Consider the following 18,983-nt stretch of genomic DNA (forward strand, 5'->3'; position numbering starts at 1 on the left):
TCAACCTCAGTCTCCCAAAGCACTGGGATTACAGGCGTGAGTCACCATGCCCGGCTGCCTTTCTCATTTTTGAAATGAACTGAAGGCAAGGAGGCAAACATATCTGCTTCATCCCTGGTATACCACATGCTGGCCCATATATGCACTATATCAGTGGTTCTTCAGTGTGGTCCAGGAGTCCCTGAGAGATCTACAGACCCGGGAGACCTGTGAGGTCAAAACTATTTTCATATTAACATTAAGGCATTATTTATTTTTTTTAACTACCAGTCTCTCATACTTTATAATGGTATTTTCTAGAAGCTACATGACATATCCATAATAATCTGAAAAGCTAAATAAAATATTCCTCCCTTTTTAAACTATAATATGTATTTAAATGAGGCATATACTACATACATATACACTGCAACAAATCGAATACAAAGGCAGATATGGTACTCCAACTGTTTTCTATTAAGTCGGACATTTAAAAGATTTATAGAAATTTAAAAGCATGCTATTCTTTTTTTTTTGGGAAAATACAGAAACTTATATAAAAATGTTATCGGTATTAAAATGTAATGGGTTGATTATTGCTATCTTAGAATGCCCTAATACATATTTTTAAATTATCTCAATGTTAATTTCTAATGCAGAAATATCAATACCTATAACCTATCCAAGTAAAGGCACTTTGGAGCTCTTAATAATTTTTAAGAGTACAAAGAGTCCTGAGACCAAAAATTTTGAGACTTGCTTCCTCACATAATGAATAAAACCAAAAAGTAAAGAACACCAATTAAAAACAGATAAGAATGAGATGTGTACTTAGAGCTATCCAAATGAAACATAGAAATATTTTAATTAAATTTAGTAAATATTTATTGAACAACTATTATGTGTAAGACATAATATGATACACTTCCTTAAAAAAATGCTATGGGATCTCAAGTCAGCCAGAAGGGTGTTTGCATTTAGCTTACCTATGAAAAATAAACCTGTTATTACAAATTGTTTTTTTGTCCTGGTTGATTACATTAATCTTTAGTTTTTGAGAAACTAGATATTTGTTTTCTCAAAAATGTTAAGTTTTCACTTGCTTTAAATTCCTAAAATAGGCCAGGCGTGGTGGCTCATGCCTGCAATCCTAGCACTTTGGGAGGCCGAGGTGGGCGGATCATCTGAGATCAAGAGTTCAAGACTAACCTGGCCAACATGGTGAAACCCCTATCTCTACTATAAAACACAAAAATAAGCTGGGCATGGTAGCAGGTGCCTGTAATCCCAGCTACTCAGGAGGCTGAGGCAGGGAGAACTGCTTGAACTTGGGAGGCGGCAGTTGCAGTGAGCCAAGATCACAGATCACACCACCGCACTCCAGCCTGGGTGAGAGTGACACTCTGTCTAAAAAAAAAAAAAAAATTCCTAAAATAAACTTAAAAGCCAGGTACAAACTGTGAATTGCTATAATACTCTTGTTATTGCTATATGACTGACTCCTATTTAACTGTCATTATGCACTAACATCTTAACTTTTCAACTTCCAACTTATTAAGTAGAATAGATAACAGCTTTATTTTACCAACACTTTCTAATTAATTATTAGGAATAATGATTTTGGTAAAGGTGCATTTGAGATATTTGTACTCCTTTTCCATGCTGTAACTTTGATTAGTACTGGATAGTCACACCACATAAAATACTGTCATATCACCTGAGGCAAATCTCATCATATATAAATTAGAGCCACATACCAAAAGTAGATTTTCTATCTGCTATCCATCGCAAGGCCCAATCTGCTTTTTTCTTAACATATGGCATGGTTTCAATTGCATTAAATAAAAATTCCCTGTAAAAACAAAAGAATGAACAGCAAAGTTATTCACTTGTTTTTCTTTTTTTTTTGAGACAGAGTCTTGTACTCTGGCCCAGGCTGGAGTGCAGTGGTGCCATTTTGGCTCACTGCAAGCTCCGCCTCCCGGGTTCACACCATTCTCCTGCCTCAGCCTCCCTAGTAGCTGGGACTACAGGTGCCCGCTACCACACCCAGCTAATTTTTTTGTATTTTTAGTAGAGACAGGGTTTCACTGTGTTAGCCAGTATGGTCTCAATCTCCTGACATGGTGATCCACCTGCCTTGGCCTCCCAAGGTGCTGGGATTACAGCCGTGAGCCACCATGCCTGGCCTCACTTGTTTTTCTTAATTGGACTAAACTTAATCAGAGATAATAACTGTAACTCTATGGTATGATACCAGATCAGTAGTTTTTATACATTTTTACATGCCCATAAAATAGAAATAAAACTCAAATTATTAGTTTGAATCTGATTCATACAAAACCAGCTAAATCTGAGTATTCAATTTCTAAACAGAAGATGCTACTGAACAGTTCTTAAAGATAAAATATCTAAAGGTTAACCGGTTCTATAACAAGTTTTTTTTTAAACTCAATACATTATTAAGCAATAGAAAATAGTATGCTCAGAAACTTCCATACTTGAATCTTTCCTTAACATTGAATTTTGGAATAAATTCTGATCTGAATATAACCAAGCCATAAGCAATATTTTGTAAATAAAATCCCAACAATACCTTTTCTTGGGATCTCTGATGTAAGTGTCTATCAGCAAACTGTACATCTCTGAATGAACATTCTCGATGAGAATTTGAAAGCCATAGAAACAGCGAGCCTCTGGAACCTGCACCTCCTGACTAAAGCGCTCCACCTAAGAAGATAAGGGAAACAGACATATCCAGTTCTATAGGCTCTCATTAAACACTGCAAATCAGAATCCGGACATCAGCATTATCACTTAAAAACTGCCTGTCACGTAACAAACAGGTCAGAAAGACCTTATGGATTATTTTAAGCAGTATCCTAGGCAGTACTGTTTATCCATCAATTATCCATGGTAAATTAGCTGCATAGTATATATATACACATATATATACATATATACACACATACATATCTATACACACACACACATTTTTTTTTTTTTTTTGAGATGGAGTCTCGCTCTGTCGCCAGGCTGGAGTGCAGTGGTGCCATCTTGGCTCACTGCAACCTCTGCCACCCGGGTTCAAGAAATTGTCCTGCCTCAGCCTCCCAAATAGCTGGGGCTACAGGCACGTGCCAACACACCCAGCTAATTTTTGTATTTTTAGTAGAAATGGGTTTTCACCATGTTGGTCAGGATGGTCTCAATCTCTTGACCTCGTTATCCGCCCACCTCGGCCTCCCAAAGTGCTGGGATTACAGGCATGAGCCACCGCACCCGGCCTATCTTTCTATTCTTTTTAAAAAGAAATTATGCCTTCTGATCAACCATAATTAAGTTTCAAAATAGGGAGCCAGAACCCAGTATTCTATTACAGAGCTCCAAAGGTTATTAAGGTGCAGGTTCTCTATTAAGCTTATCATCTGAGGGTAAAAATCAAACTCATGTTACTGCACTGTAAATAGTTTTGACTGGTATAATTTATGCTTGATTTAATAATATTTGCTGGTCAAAGGATAAGCAATTCATCAGAAAAACATTTAAAGAGTTAAGCTTCATCTAGTTCATTTTTTAGACATCTTTCCTCTGGCTCAATTTAATAATCTTAATGACATTATCATCATTTAACTGCTAAAGGAGAACAAAAGTTAAATCAAGCAAAAATCTTACCAAATTTTCATTTACAATTCCATCACTGGCTGCAAAAAAGGCTAAGATGTGAGAGATGAAGTACTTCTCATCTGCTTTAAGCTTGTTCCAGTGAGGGAGATCTTTTGATAAGTCGACCTGGAATAAAAAGATTTTCAAAAATTTTAATTTGGAGTTAAGTTCTTCTCAATGTGTTTGGGAAACTGTTGGGAAACTAACTTCCATTGTAAAGTTAAGTAGGAATATCCCACTACCAGTAAACTATGGAAAAAGAAAGATGTTAGCATTGCAAAGAAATAGAACAAAAATGTTATGCTAATAAGTGTATTATATTGAGAATTTTTGTTAAATGATAGATTACAGCTACTCTTGGTGGGGGAGGGGGAACAGCTAAACTACATGAGGCAAAGGAAACGTTAATTTATTACACCATGGTAACCATTTTACTATATATATGTATCTTATAACATCATGTCATACACCTTAAACATACACAATAAAATTTATCTTTAAAAAATTACAACAGAATCAAATTTTCTGCCTAATTAAGAAGCTGGCCAGGATGCACTTTAAAAATATCCAAATTAACATAATCTACTGGCACCAGAGCAAATGAAAGAAGGGCTAAAAGGGGAGTGGGGAGAGTAAAAACTAGTCAAGAAGGCACTGAAGTGAATAAGCTAATGATTCTCAACAGTCAGTGCTTTAACATTTTATACAATATTTGCTATGGTGTTAGATAATTAAGCACCTATTAACCAACTGTAGCTGCTACTTTACTGCCAGGTAATCAATCTACTTTTATATCCAGAAGTAATGCCAGGCAGGTAACAACCTGAGTTTTGTTTTGAGACGGAGTCTCGCTCTGTTGCCAGGCTGGAGTGCAGTGGCATGATCTTGGTTCATTGCAACCTCCGCCTCCTGGGTTCCAGCAATCCTTCTGCCTCAGCCTCCTGAGTAGCTGGGACTACAGGCAGGTGCCACTATGCCCAGCTAATTATTTATATTTTTTAGTAGAGATGGAGTTTCACCATGTTGGCCAGGATGGTCTCGATCTCTTGATCTCATGATCTGTTCGCCTCGGCCTCCCAAAGTGCTGGGATTACAGGCGTGAGTCACCACTCCTGGCCTTGTCTTGTTTTTTTTAAAGAGATGGGGTCTCACTATGTTGCCCAGGCTGGTCTCAATCTGCTGGCCTCAAGCAATCCTCCTACCTCGGCCTCTCAAAGTGTTGGGATTACAGGTGTGAGCCACCTGTGGCCAACAATCTGGGTTTTAAAGCAGTTTATATGTAGGCATGGTTTCCATTGGGAATGGAAATATTTTTGAAAATGTTCATTAGAATTAGCCTTTGGAATTAAGGGAGATGTACTTTAGAATTTGGTGAAACCTACAATTTAAAAATTGTCTATTTTTTAAATTTTTGAGATGGGGGTTTACTCTGTCACCCAGTCTGGAATGCGGTGGCACAATCTCAGCTCACTGCAACCTCTGCCTCCTGGGCTCGAGCAATCCTCCCATCTCAGCCTCCAGAGGCACAGGTGGGACCACAGGTGCACAAAACCATGCCTGGCTAATTTTTTGTATTTTTGGTAGTGACAGGGTTTTGCTATGTTGCCCAGGCTGGTCTTGAACTCCTGAGCTCAAATGATCTGCCCGCCTCGGCCTCCCAAAGTGCTGGGAGTACAGGCCTAAGCCTCTGCACCCAGCCAAAAATTGTCTTTCAATGTACCCTGTCTTAGTCAGTTCTGGGGGCTATAACAAATTACCATTGACTGGGTTGCTTAAACAGCATACTTTTATTCTTCTTTTTTAATATTTCTGGAAGCTAAATGCCCAAGATCAGGATGCCAGCCTAGTTGGGTTCTTGGTGAAGGCCCTCTTCCTAATTTACAGATGGCCACCTTCTTGCTGTATCCTGACATAGCAGAGAGAGAGAGATCAAATCTCTAATGTCTCTTCTTATAAGGGCACTAATCCTATTCATGAGGGCTCCACCCACATGATCTAATTACCTCCCAAGATCCCACCTCCAAACAGCATCACACAGCATATGTAGACATCATTTTGACAGAGACAGGAGGCAGGGAAATTCTGGGCAGAAGAAGGTGGTCCCCGGTGAGGGCTCCACCCTCAATCCTGGAACTGCAGCCCAAAGTGACAACATGCATTCCTGTTCTCCCACTCGAATGTTGCCTTTTCCAAAACCATCCGTGGCCCTGCTACCCCACCCTATGCCCATAAAAACCCCAGGCTCTACCAGCAGAGAAGAGGAGAGGAGAAGAGGAGAAGCAGCTGGATGACAGAGACTATGGTTGAACATCAGAGAGAAGCAGCTTAACTTCAGAGGGACAGTTTGACAGCATCCTTTGGAGAGGAGTCCACTTTATCCTCTTTCCAGCTCCCCTTCCCACTGAGAGCCACTTTCATCAGCAATAAAATCCTCTGTATTCACCACCCTTCGATTTGTTCATGTGATCTGATTTTTCCTGGATGCTGAACAAGAGCTCGGGTGCCACAGGTGTGGATGCTAAAGGCTGTCACACTGACCCTCTGCCCTCACTGGTGGAGACCAACTGTTTCATGTGAAAAGGCAGAGGGCCCACTGAACTGTTAAAACAAGCCATCCACGGACAGCAAAAGCTAAAAGAGAGTTAACTATAACACATTCCTTCTGGGTCTTCAAGGGTTGTGGGTACTCCCCACAGATACTGCCACGAGGCCTGCATGGAGTTTTGCTCCTGCTGGTGCCCAAAAGAACTTGCCCAAGCTCCTGCACCTGCTCACCTGCATGCTCCCTCCCTCAAGGGGTTGAGCACAGTGGGTTCAAGTGAGTGGAGTTTGCCCCTGCCAGCGCCAAAGCGGCCAGCTAGCTCCAGCGTGTGCATTCCAGTTCCCACCTGCGAAGGGATCAGAGAAACTATCCTGCTTCAATTTTGTCAGAAAAAATCTTTTAAATATTTCTCAGGATTAACTTCATAAACAGTTGAAATATGTAACTGTCCTTGTCTTTTGCCTTCCTTCTATTTACTCTAACAAAGCCTCACCTTGGCACAGTAGCTCATGCCTGTAATCCCAGCACTTTGGGAGGCCAAGGCACGCAGATCACGAGGTCAGGCGTTCAAGACCAGTCTGGCCAACATGGTGAAACCCCGTCTCTACTAAAAATAAAAATAATTAGCTGGGCGTGGAGGCAGGTGCTTGTAATCCCAGCTACTTGGGAGGCTGAGGCAGAAGAATCGCTTGAACCTGGGAGGCAGAGGTTGCAGTGAGCTGAGATTGCGCCACTGCACTCTAGCCCAGGGGACATTGGGAGGCTAAGGCAGGAGAATCGCTTGAACCCAGGAGGCGGAGGTTGTAGTGAGCCAAGATTGTGCCACTTGGCAACAGAGAGAAACTCTGTCTCGAAACAACAACAACAATAACAAAACAAAAAACACAAAGCCTCAATCTCTTTGACCTTTCCAAAAAGGACTTAATGTCCCAACCTTTTAATCACATGCTATTTTCCAAACCCTTTTTCCCATTGATTTATTCTTTAAGTGTTTGCTGAGTACTTATGCTATTTTCCAAACCCTTTTTCCCATTAATTTATTCTTTAAGTGTTTGCTGAGCACTTACTGCACACCTGACACTGTGCTAAGCACTGGGGATACAATGGAGCAGGGTGGAGGAAACATTTGTCTTCATCTTTTAATATGCAACCTAAAAATCAAGTTCTGTTCTATTAAAAGCTCAATTGGTTTAACTGAAGGACATCTTCTTCATTCTAATATATTATAACCCCTCACTTTTTTTTTTTGAGACAGTCTCACTCTGTTGCCCAGGCTGGAATACAGTGGCATGATCTTGGCTCACTGCAGCCTCTGCTACCCGGGCTCAAGTGATTCTCCTGCCTCAACCTCCGAGTAGCTGGGATTATAGGCACCTGCTGCCACGCCTGGCTAATTTTTGTATTTTTAGTAGAGACAGGGTTTTACCATGTTGTCCAGGCTGGTCTCGAACTCCTGACCTCAAGTGATCTGTCCACCTTAGCCTCCCAAAGTGCTGGGATTACAGGTGTGAGCCACATAAAATATATGTTTGATATTAAATGTTAATATTGTAAGATGCTTCCTTTTAAATATTAAAATTATCTCTTTGAACACTCACTTTCAAAGGTCTTGTAAATTTTATTTATACTACATTAGTCATATTTCCTTTCTGCCTAGCTTTTTCTTATTTGAGCAAATTCTCAATTTCATCATTTAAATACTGATTCCAAACTATATAATTATCATAATTGCCTGAGTGGCTTTAAAGGAAAAAGTCCCAAACCCCAGACTTTTGTCTTTTGATCAGGGTTTCTGTTGATCAGCCATATTTAAGAATTAAGCTCAACCATTTAAGCTTATCAAATGGTAATTTACATAATTTGTAAATGAAAAATATGTGGAACTAAAAATGTGTTTGACTTATCTTCAAAATATGTATTTGAATCTTCCTATAATTACCTAAAAAACATGTATCAACCTGTAGATTTCAGTTTTTAAAAATTAGTGCTTCTTTGTTACAGGTCACATATTATGTTTGCTAAAAGATGCAAGTTAATTTCCAAATGAATTTCAAGAATCCTAAGAATCCTAAGTACCTTTTTAACATGATGAACCAAAAAGCCACCTGTGTATTCCACTTGTTCTCTGAACCGTATCTTACAAAAAAACTTTCTAAAAACCACAGACAGTTAGGGACAGTCAGGTGTGTCGAGCATTATGACCCAGTATGAAAATATTGGGTGTTTGTTTTTGTGTGGTTTGGTTTTTTGCTGTATATGTCAACTATAATATAACAAAGATGTTGACAATATGTAACACTACAATGTAACAAAGACGGCAAAGTGGGTAAAATTAGTGTAATAGAACTTCAAACATTGGTGCCTTCTGATTTCTCAGTTAAATTTTCCCCCTTCTGTGCATAAAATAATAGTTTACCTTTATTTAGTGCTTACTAAGTGTCAACTACCATTTTAAACATCTCATTAATCCTCATAACAACCCAAATAGCCAAGTACAACTAGCCCAATTTACTGATGAGGATACACAGAGAGGTCATGCAACTTTCCCAGTCCCATATCTAGTAAGTAGTGGCACAGGATTTGTACCTAGGCAGTCTGACCCCATAGCCAGCATTCTTAACAGCATGTGTTTAACATTTATAGAATTAACTTCTTGAAAAAATAGATAGATTCAAATCTATCTATCCAAATAGATACATCTATCTAAAAAGATACATATACAAACATATACAGAACAAGAGTGCTGTACAGGTATCACCCATCAAAGATCAAGACAATAACTATTTGTTCAGTTAGACTACAGGGCAATCATTTTCATGACCACTGCCCTTACCAACCAGCAAATATTTTCTAGTTTGCTGTGTTCAACTGATCTCCTAGGTGGAATTAACAGAAAGCATTCTACAGCTGGTCTTTCAGTGGCAACTCTGTCACGTCTGATGTAGCTGAGGGCACGGCCAAACTGGGAGCAGCACTGTGAATTCCACCTGGCTGACTCAGGAGTGAGTCCATGAAGAGTTTGAAGATCAAACTCTTCATGCAGCGCCTCCCTTTGTACAATCAGATAAGTCTCTCAATTGGAAGCAGAGTTGCTCCAGCTTTCACTCATTTTTTGACTAGAGCTGCAATTTTACTTATTCTGCCGACCTTATAAGACTAGTGAGACTAGTCTTACTTGGCCATATCAAACTCAAAGTCTGTTTAAAATTAGAAAATGTTGGCCGGGTGCAGTGGCTCACGCCTTTGGGAGACTGAGGTGGATGGATCACAAGGTCAGGAGTTTGAGACCAGCCTGGCCAACATGGTGAAACCCCGTCTCTACTATAAATACAAAACTTAGCCGGGCGTGGCAGTGGGTGAATGTAATCCCAGCTCTCGGGAGGCTGAGGCAGGAGAATCGCTTGAACCCGGGAGGTGGAGTTTGCAGTGAGCCGAGATCGTGCCACTGCACTCTAGCCTGGGTGACAGAGTGAGACTCTGTCTCAAAAAGAAAAAAAAAAAAGAAAAGAAAAAGAAAAAGAAAATGTTCTAATACATTGGAAATAAAAATCTGGGAGAATTAGATGCCATTGTTGCAGCAGAAAACTTGTTTATAGATAGTAATCTAAACTAAAACATTGAGAACATCTTATTTAGTCTCAGTAATTCCAAAACTTATCTTCTGCAACTGATCTTCTTCAACGTATAAGTTAAAGTTTTTCAATATCCTGTAAAACAAGAAGGGAACACTGCACTATAGGACATGAATGCTCATGAAGGCAATGCCACGTACCTCTTCCGCTGTCCAGAAGGAAGCCTGTGCCTGTTTATACATTTTCCAAATATCAGGGTACTGGATTGGAAAGATGACAAACCGGCGAGAACTCTTTCTTAGGAGGGGCTCTTCATTTGACTTTATTTCATTGTCGTTGGTATCTGAAGATGATCTCTTTGAAAAATAAAGTACAAACATGCTTTTTATATAGACATTTCTCCTTTATTCATACCTAAACATACATCTAGGGAAGTCAGGGAGACGGCACTGGTTTGAGAGCCTGTCTGCCTGGGTTGAATCCTTACTGTCACCTGGTAGCTGACTAATACTGTTAGGAAGTGCGTGTGTCACCATAGGAAGCTGCTTAACTTCTCTAACCCTCAGACTCCTCAGCTGTAAAGTAATTCCTGCCTCAGAGGTTTATTCTGATGATTAAAAGTGCTTTAAACAAAGCCTGGTATACAATAAGCACTCAAAAATTATTGTAATTATTGCTAGTTTGAGGATAAGTAGAAAGCTAGATCCATAAATGTCATGATGGACAAATTTCTAAGTTTGTGAACAAAATGTCCCTTTAGAGTCTCTCTGATATAGAATGCCGGAATGAATAAGCTACTGGTAGAAGCTACTTTATTTTAATGTTTTTTCTTTCTGCTCTTCACTGAAATACTATAATACTTATCTGAAAACTCATTACCTACAACTTAACCTTTGTTCATCTTAACCTTCTGATACTCCAATTTGTTACTTCTATTTACATTTTAACATTACTGCATATGATCTCACTGTGGGCTGTCTCAAAGCTTTGTGAATAAAATGAGAAACACAAACATGTATTCATACTGCTTCAAAATATGACTGCACTCTAAGAGCAAATGGTGCCATGTATATATATTTAAAATAGTCAGCGGGAACATCAGAAGAGGATCAGAAGAGTCGCACATGCGTGAGAATGAGTATAAACAAAGGACATACCAATAAGCTAAACATGTATAAACCAGGATTAGAACACATACAAATTCTAGACTCCTAACCAAAACTGTCTCTCTCTACTGTGACAGGCCCATTATGTTCCTTACTCCAGCCTCCACCCATTGTCACCTCACCAAAAGTGTTATAGAGGCGGCGGCTAAGCCTTAGCAAGAAGAAAGCCCAAAATACATGCATAAGGCTATACAAATACAGGGGTGCTTGCATGCTTTATACCTACTGCCATCACAGTACAGGTTGTCTTGATTTTAACTATTTGTTTAAAGGTGTGGGCCTCCTCAGATACAACACTTGAGCCCTGGAGAAGAGGAACCAATTTTTATTTGTTGTGATGTTCCCAGAACTTGGTATTGTGCCAAGCATGTTAGCTAAGTAAATGGGCTGCTAATTTCTCTTCTTCCTGTACTCAGATTTCTAGGTACCTTTAGAAAATTGTAATTTAACATAGGACCTCAATACATCAGTGACACAACACAATAACCACTAAATCAATCACATTTCCCCCTCTTCATATTACCCCAAAGGCCTGGGTTAGGTTCTAGATATAAGTACATAGCTCATTGCAATGTAATTCCCTGTTAATTGTCTATAGTTTCCTGTGCTTCTTGAAAGTAAAAACCATTTTCCCCCTTGTAGAATCCCTGTGCTTAGCACAGTACCTGGCACTTAGTTGGTACTCATTCCACAAATATTTGAGTAATTTTTTTTTTAAGACTGGGTCTTGCTCTGTCACCCAGGCTAGAGTATATAGATCATAGTAGTGTGATCACAGATCACTGCAGTCTCAAACTCCTGTGCTCAAGTGATCCTCCTGTCTCAACCTCCCACGTAGCTAGGACTATGTGCACACATCACCACGCCTGGATAATTTTTAAATTTTTTGTAGAGATGGGCATCATGCTATGCTGTCCAGGCTGGTCTCAAACTCCTGGCCTTTGCTAGTTTTGTTACTGAAATTTGGGATATACTGAAAGTATGAAAGTTGGGAACTTCCATACTTCTGTTACTGAAAGTTGGGAAGGACACCACAAGTAGTCACTCTTCAGCACCAAATGCCCTGACGATGAATGAAGTTTTTAAATGATGATAAATAAATGATCTGCTGAAGACTAGTACCTTTAAGTTAGAATGAAAGTCGCATTTGTATATACATTCTCCTGTTCTATCCTGAAAACCTGTAGACTATTAAGAGGAGGAGCTGGATTAGGAGTGTATTACAAAGGATTTTGCAATGTGAAGAGAAGGAGGTTAACCAACATCAACCTTTGAGCTGGGCTAGAGATGACATATTATTTCATAATGCTTAGATACGTGCGCAAACATACATTTAAATACAACTTCAGAAATTTCATGCATCTTGAAACTCTAGGCTCTCCAGAGTACCATCTGTGGACCTAATCTAAGAACCCATATTTTAGAAGAAAAAAACAATGTGAAAAAAGATATGATGAGCAGGGCACAGTGGCTCATGCCTGTAATCCCAGCACTTTGGGAGGACGAGGCAGGCGGATCATGAGGTCAAGAGATCGAGACCATCCTGGCCAATGTGGTGAAACCCTCTCTCCACTAAAAATACAAAAATGACCTGGGTGTGGTGGCACGTGCCTGTAGTCCCAGCTACTCGGGAGGCTGAGGCAGGAGAATCACTTGAACCTGGGAGTGAGCTGAGATCACGCCACTGCACTCAAGCCTGGCAACACAGCAAGACTCCATCTCAAAAAAAAAAAAAAAAAAAAAGATATGATGGTATGTGACATTTTTGAAGAATTAGAAGTCATTTTCTATTTGAAGAACTAGAAGTCTGGACTTCATGGTAGTGGGGGACAATGGGAGGAGATGAAACCTGAAAGGCAGCAGAGAACATTTCCCAGTGAACTCTGTGATCCCCTTAATGTCACAAACACCAGGAGAAAATTTCACTTTTAAATGTTTTTATCCTTTTAAAATAGTAATAAAAATAACCAAAACAAATGTTTTATACTGTACAGAAAGGAAATCAGCAAATCATCAATGCATAAACTTGTGTTTCAAGGTTATCTTTCTTTTTTTTTTTTTTGGATGACCTCAGATGAAAGTTTCTCTTGGTATCTCTGCTTAACTGAAGAATACCATGAGAGTGAAAAATAGGCAGTTAAAAAAAAAAATTTAAAACCCTGTAACCATTTGTACAGATTTTTCAGAGTTGAACCAAGCTTTTAATTTTTTTTCCAAAGCCAAACAAAATTGAAAAAACAATATTTATAGTGACAATAATACAGTAGAGGCTTTATTATGCAAAGCGATCCAAACAGATACTTGAAAATTGGCTAAAGGTAGGAATCAAAAGAAAATGGTGTATTCCTTAAACTATGTGACTTAAACACATCATTTTTTTTTTGAGACAGTCTCGCTCTGTCACCCAGGCTAGAGTGCAATGGCATGATCTCGGCTCACTGCAACCTCCGTCTCCCGGTTCAAGCAATTCTTCTGCCTCAGCCTCCTGAGTAGCTGGGATTACAAGTGCCCACCACCACGCCCAGCTAACTATGGCATTTTTAGTAGAGATGGGGTTTCACCATGTTGGCCAGGCTGATCTCAAACTTCTGACTTCAGGTGATTTACCTGCCTCAGGCTCCCAAAGTGCTGGGATTACAGGTGTGAGCCACTGTGCCCAGCCTAAACACATACATTTATTTATATTTATTTTTACTAATCTTCTGCCATATGGTCAAACTTTTTTAAACTTGGCTCACCGACTAAAGCCCCAAGTGTTTTGAATATTCCACACCATAATGTATCACCTACACTTTCTAGCTTTAAAATTTTTCTTTTTTTAGAGATAGGGTATTGCTCTTTCACCCAGCCTAGAGTGCAGTGGTATGATCATAGCTCACTGCAGCATCAAATTCCTGGGCTCTAGGGATCTTCCTGCCTCAGCCTGCAGAATAGCTGGGACTACAGACACATGACACCATGCCTAATTAATTTTTTTTAATTTTTGTAGAGATGGGGTCTTGCTATGTTGCCTAGGCTGGTCTCGAACTCCTTGCCTCAAGCGATCCTCCTGCTGCAGCCTCCCAAAGTGCTGGGAGTACAGGTATGAGCCACCTCACCCAGCCTCTAGTGGGAACAGAAATATATCGGTGCCGGCTGGATGCGGTGGCTGGCCAGGTGTGGTGGCTCATGCCTGTAATCCCAGCATTTTGGAAGGCTAAGGTAGGCGGGCGGATCACTTGAGGTCAGGAGTCCAAGACCAGCCTGGCCAACATGTTGAAAGCCCATCTTTACTAAAAATACAAAAATTAGCCACGCGTGCCGGCGCATGCTTGTAAATCCAGCTACTTGGGAGGCTGAGGTGGGAAGACTGCTTGAACCCAGGAGGCAGAGGTTGCAATGAACCAAGATCACTGCACTCCAGCCTGGGCAACAGAGCAAGACTCCATCTCAAAAAACAAAACAAAACAAAAAGAAATATATGGATGCATGAGAGAGCAGCCTACTAGCCACAGAAACTTCAAAGCTCATGGGTATCTATATTTTTATAGGGTTAGTAAAGGAGCAAAATTGGTTAGTAGTAATCTGATTTTTAAAAAATTGTGGAGCAGGTCGAAGTGGGCTGCTTATATATAAAACACTTTGGCATCTAATAACTCTAACATGTATGCTATTGGGAGCCACTGAAGGTTTTTAATCAGGCAAATAACATAATCAGACGTATGTTTTAAGATTGCTTTTGTAGAAACATCACTAGATTAGAAGAGAAATTAGAGGCAGATAGAACAATGAAAAGATTATTGTACTACCCATCTCTTGCCTGAACTAGAAATACACAAAAAAAATTGATTTAAGTGATATTCAGAAGTAGAATGAATTATTCTTGCTAAAAATTTGAATTTGGGACAAGGGGACAAGGAACAGTTAAAGATGCCCTTGATGTTTCCAGCTCCAGTAACTGGGTGATAACAAGACGTAAAAAATACATAGAAGGTGCTCAGTACCTGGAGAATAAATGAATAAATCAAACAAAAATTTTGCTTCTCACATTAGATGTTTAACAGAAGTTTAACTCCTCCCACCAAGCCAGGTGATAACAACAAAGTTACAAACACAATATCCTTACAAAGTCAACTAGGTCATTAGAAAAGAAAATGAATTCAGGTCATGTGCGGTGGCTCACGCGTGTAATTCCAGCACTTTGGGAGGCCAAGGCGGGCGGATCACGAGGTCAAGAGATTGAGACCATCCTGGTCAACATGGTGAAATCCCGTCTCTACTAAAAACACAAAAATTATCTGGGCATGGTGGCGTGCACCTATAATCCCAGCTACTCGGGAGGCTGAGGCAGGAGAATCACTTGAACCCAGGAGGCAGAGGTTGCAGTGAGGTGAGATGGTGCCACTGCACTCCAGCCTGGCAACAGAGTGAGACTCTGGCTCAAAAAAAAAAAAAAAAGAAAGAAAAGAAAAGAAAGGAAAAATATAATGAATTCAGTTTCAAGATGTCCAGTAAGCAGTTAAAAATATAACACTGCAGAACAGGAGTGATGGAGATCCCATTAGTGGTTGCCAAGGGAATGGATGTGATTATCCAGAGAGAACATACAGAGTAGCAAGACAACTGAGGATACAGCTTTAGAGAATGCTGATATTTAAAGGGCAGATGAAAGAAGAGGAGCCAGCTGAGATTAAAACAGACTGAAATGGATGCAGGACAAGGAAAAGCAAAAGTAGGAATGATGTGATTTGGCTAAAGCAAAGGATCCAGACTTTTAAGATAAATCAGACTAAGAAGTTAGGAATCAATTTTGTGGCCAAAGATCTTCAAACATTGGAGGTCTGGAAGGCTCATACTCCAATTCTCCCCATTTGCCCCAACCACAGGTGCTGGCGTTCACTGCAGGGTACAGTTTGAAAATCTGTACCCCACAGATTTGGGGGAATAGTCATGGAGAGTTTCTGAATGGGAATTAACATGAATAGAGGTTGCATTAGGAAGACTAATCAGAAACCCACGTATAGGATCAATTGATAAAAAACTAGATTTTGCAAGCAACTAAGGAATCAATTTCAAAGATGGAAATGAGGACTTGAATTAAGATGTGGCAGTTAGCATGAGAAAAGCAGCTTCAACAAGACTTCACCAGCCTAAGGTGTTGGCCAGGCTTTTTGGTAGGAACTGCGACCCTTTTGGGAGTTTTTTGGGGGGTACAGGGTCAGTAACACAGAGGCACTGGTCTAATGAAGGATTAACTTGGCAATGGTAATTAGGATTGAATGGCAGGTAATATAGGAGATAGAAAAACAACAAAATTATTGTAGCTGCACAGGTGTGAAGCGATGAGAATTTGAAATAAAGTTTAGCAGTAGGCATTCCTTAGTGACATTCTACTGTCTTTTCCAGAATGGTACTTTCAGTTACTGACTGACTCAATTTCTGGTCATCCAGTTGGGAGATATGCCTGGGCATGTCAGGACAACAATTTAGGTCAAGATTCCCCAGCAAGCATCTATGATGCCCCAGTCTAGGCTGGCATCATACCAGGCTCTCACCTCTCATCCAGCCCCAATTCTACCACTTCTGTTTCTTTGCCTTTATGTCTCTTCTACTTCTGTAAAATATCTGCATGTTGTCATAGTCATACACTACTTGTAAGTATCATTTTCATCCCACAAAATCTGACAGAACAAATGGGATACTGGCCCAGGTGCAAGAACTTGGTTTTAAATTTAGCTCCACTACTGAGTCCTGGGCATGCCATTTAATGTTTTCTGGCCTAAACTTTACCTTGAAAATAGACTACGAATTAGATTAGCAATAGTTAACTCTGAGAAATTGACAAAAACTATGGACCCCTTTCTCAGAAGATTAACATCTGCACATAGAAAATCTACATACCACTTCAGACTTATAAAGCCCCTTCTAGTCTACCTATGGACTCTTTAACACAGTGGGGGGGTTTTGTTTTTGTTTTAATATGTGTACCAGGATCAGCTGAAGTACTTGTTAAAAATGCAGATCTCAAGAGATTTTGATTCACTATGTTTGGGGTGTGGGTCCAGCAATTTACATTTTTTACAAAATACTCCAAGTAACTGATACAGGTCTCCTATTAGGCACTCTGGCATCTAGAAAAACAAAGTGCTTCAGGCATCCCAGCATCTCAAGTTAAAAACTTTTGGAGCACTAAAATTCATTCTGAATCTAAAATTCTGTCTTTGCGGGTCTGTATCGAGATAGGAGTAATAAATAAAATTTAATATCCAGGTGTTAAGCCTGAATCACTGCTGGTGTCATTAGCATAAACAGCAAAGTCTGAATTTTCCCCTTTGAGTAAGGAAGTTGGTACTAAACGCATTTGTTTAAAAACAGGAAGAAAAAGCTTGAGGGATATTTACAGTTAGTTACTAAATGCTTACAAAAATCAAGTCAAATAAAATAAAATCCCAAACCTGGAATCCACAACTTTCCAAAGAAATGTAGGGCCAAGCATGAATTTCTTGGGGGTGGAAACGTTTGTTTCCTCCAAATCTTCACAGTATTAAAACAAAGACACCACAGCAACAGGTTCCAGTAGTACAAAAAGCATTTCTCTTGTTCACAAACGACTTAGAAGTATTTGCAAAATGACAGTTTGCAAATTATATAGCAACAGCTTAAACTACCATACAATCCTAGAGTCTAACAAATTCTGGTTTATTTTAGGTACTTTTATCAGCATAAGATCTGTGGACAGGATGAACAACTTGGGCTTAAAAGCACTTACAACTTTCGTGGCACTTTGCATAAAGCATTTTACTTAATTCTCTGTGAACTATCACTTCCATTGTATAAAGGAAGAAAGTGACGCCAAGATTCAGTTAGTTAAGGAGCCGGGCCAGAGCAAAACCGGCCTCCTACCCTGATTTTTTCATTGGGAGGAGGTCATGAGGATTTCGTGTCCCCTTCTACGTGTCATCTTCACCCCATCCACCCGTGTCAATTTCCACACGCGTTCTCCATCCCAAATGGTATGCACCTCTCCAGCAGAGCCGCCACAGTCCTCTTTCCTTGCCTCAGTTTCCCTAGCCAGGGCTCCAAAACAGGGAAGGAAGGTGGGAGAGCGTGAGGCGGATAAACGCAGGGGTAAGTCTCACCCCGGCCTGAGGCCTCCAAGCGTCGTCCTTGGCTGGCTCCGGGGCAGAGCAGCGGAGCAGGACGCAAACTCAAAGTCAGCTCCTTCCTCCGCCCTCCCCGGGGACGGCCTCCTCGGCGCTCGCAACGACGAAGCCAGGCTGCGGCGAGGGAGGGCGGACAGGCCTGTCCTGACCGCGACGAATAACATTTCCTACAGCGGTCCTGCAACTTGCAATCTAACGGGCTGGCGTGACTGCGGGGAGGGGGAAGAAGCGACAGCAGCATTTACCTCATCCAGATCCAGCCCGGCCGCTTCCGGCCTTTCCGGGTCACCCATCGCGCAGACTCCGCCGAAGCTACAGGCGCTGAGGGAACTGAGCTAAGCAGGCTACCTCCAACTACGACAGTACGCAGGTGGTCCGCTGGTCCGCTGGGTCCGCCCCGCCCCCAGCGCTAGGGACCCGGCCGGCCCCACCCCGCCGCGCCGGCCACGCTTTCTAGCCGGTCCATTGAGTGACTCTACCAGCGCCGGCCTGGCCCCGCCTCCCCCGCCTCGGGGCTCCGCCTAACCTCGGCCAGCCCCGCCTCCCCGCCTGCGGCCTAAGGGAATCTCCCCGCCTCGGCCCACCGGCTTCCCCAGCCTGCGGCCTAAGGGATCCTACCCGCCTCTGCCCGCCCTGCCTCCCCCCCTGCGGCCTTAGGGATTCTCCCAGTCTCGGCAGGCGCCGCCTCCCCTGCCTCGGGGTTCCGCCTATCCCGGCCAGCCACACTTCCCCGCCTGCGGCCTAAGGAAATCTCCCTGCCTCCGCTGGCCCCGCCTTACTCTATTGCACCGCCCAGTCGCCCGGCTTTCCCCTGAGGGACGCCGCCGGCTCTGAACGACCCAGCCTACTCCAGCTGGCCCCACCTCACCGCATCGGTCCCGCCTCCTCCGCTCGCCCGCTCCGGGAGCGCACTCTT

General features: G+C 41.4%; 1 protein-coding gene across 1 annotated transcript in view; it reads right to left on the minus strand.

Annotated features, from left to right (window-relative positions):
* Positions 1–18,308, minus strand: part of RRM2B (ribonucleotide reductase regulatory TP53 inducible subunit M2B) — a 36,787-nt gene extending 18,479 nt beyond the window's left edge. The window contains 6 exon segments of the mRNA XM_038000225.2: positions 1,737–1,831; positions 2,576–2,709; positions 3,655–3,771; positions 9,960–10,115; positions 18,044–18,097; positions 18,099–18,308. Of these exon segments, the coding sequence (XP_037856153.1) occupies positions 1,737–1,831; positions 2,576–2,709; positions 3,655–3,771; positions 9,960–10,115; positions 18,044–18,097; positions 18,099–18,308 (766 nt within the window).
* Positions 18,309–18,983: the final 675 nt, after the last annotated feature.

This window comes from Chlorocebus sabaeus, chromosome 8, assembly GCF_047675955.1.
Source record: "Chlorocebus sabaeus isolate Y175 chromosome 8, mChlSab1.0.hap1, whole genome shotgun sequence".
Taxonomy (NCBI): Eukaryota; Metazoa; Chordata; class Mammalia; order Primates; family Cercopithecidae; genus Chlorocebus; species Chlorocebus sabaeus.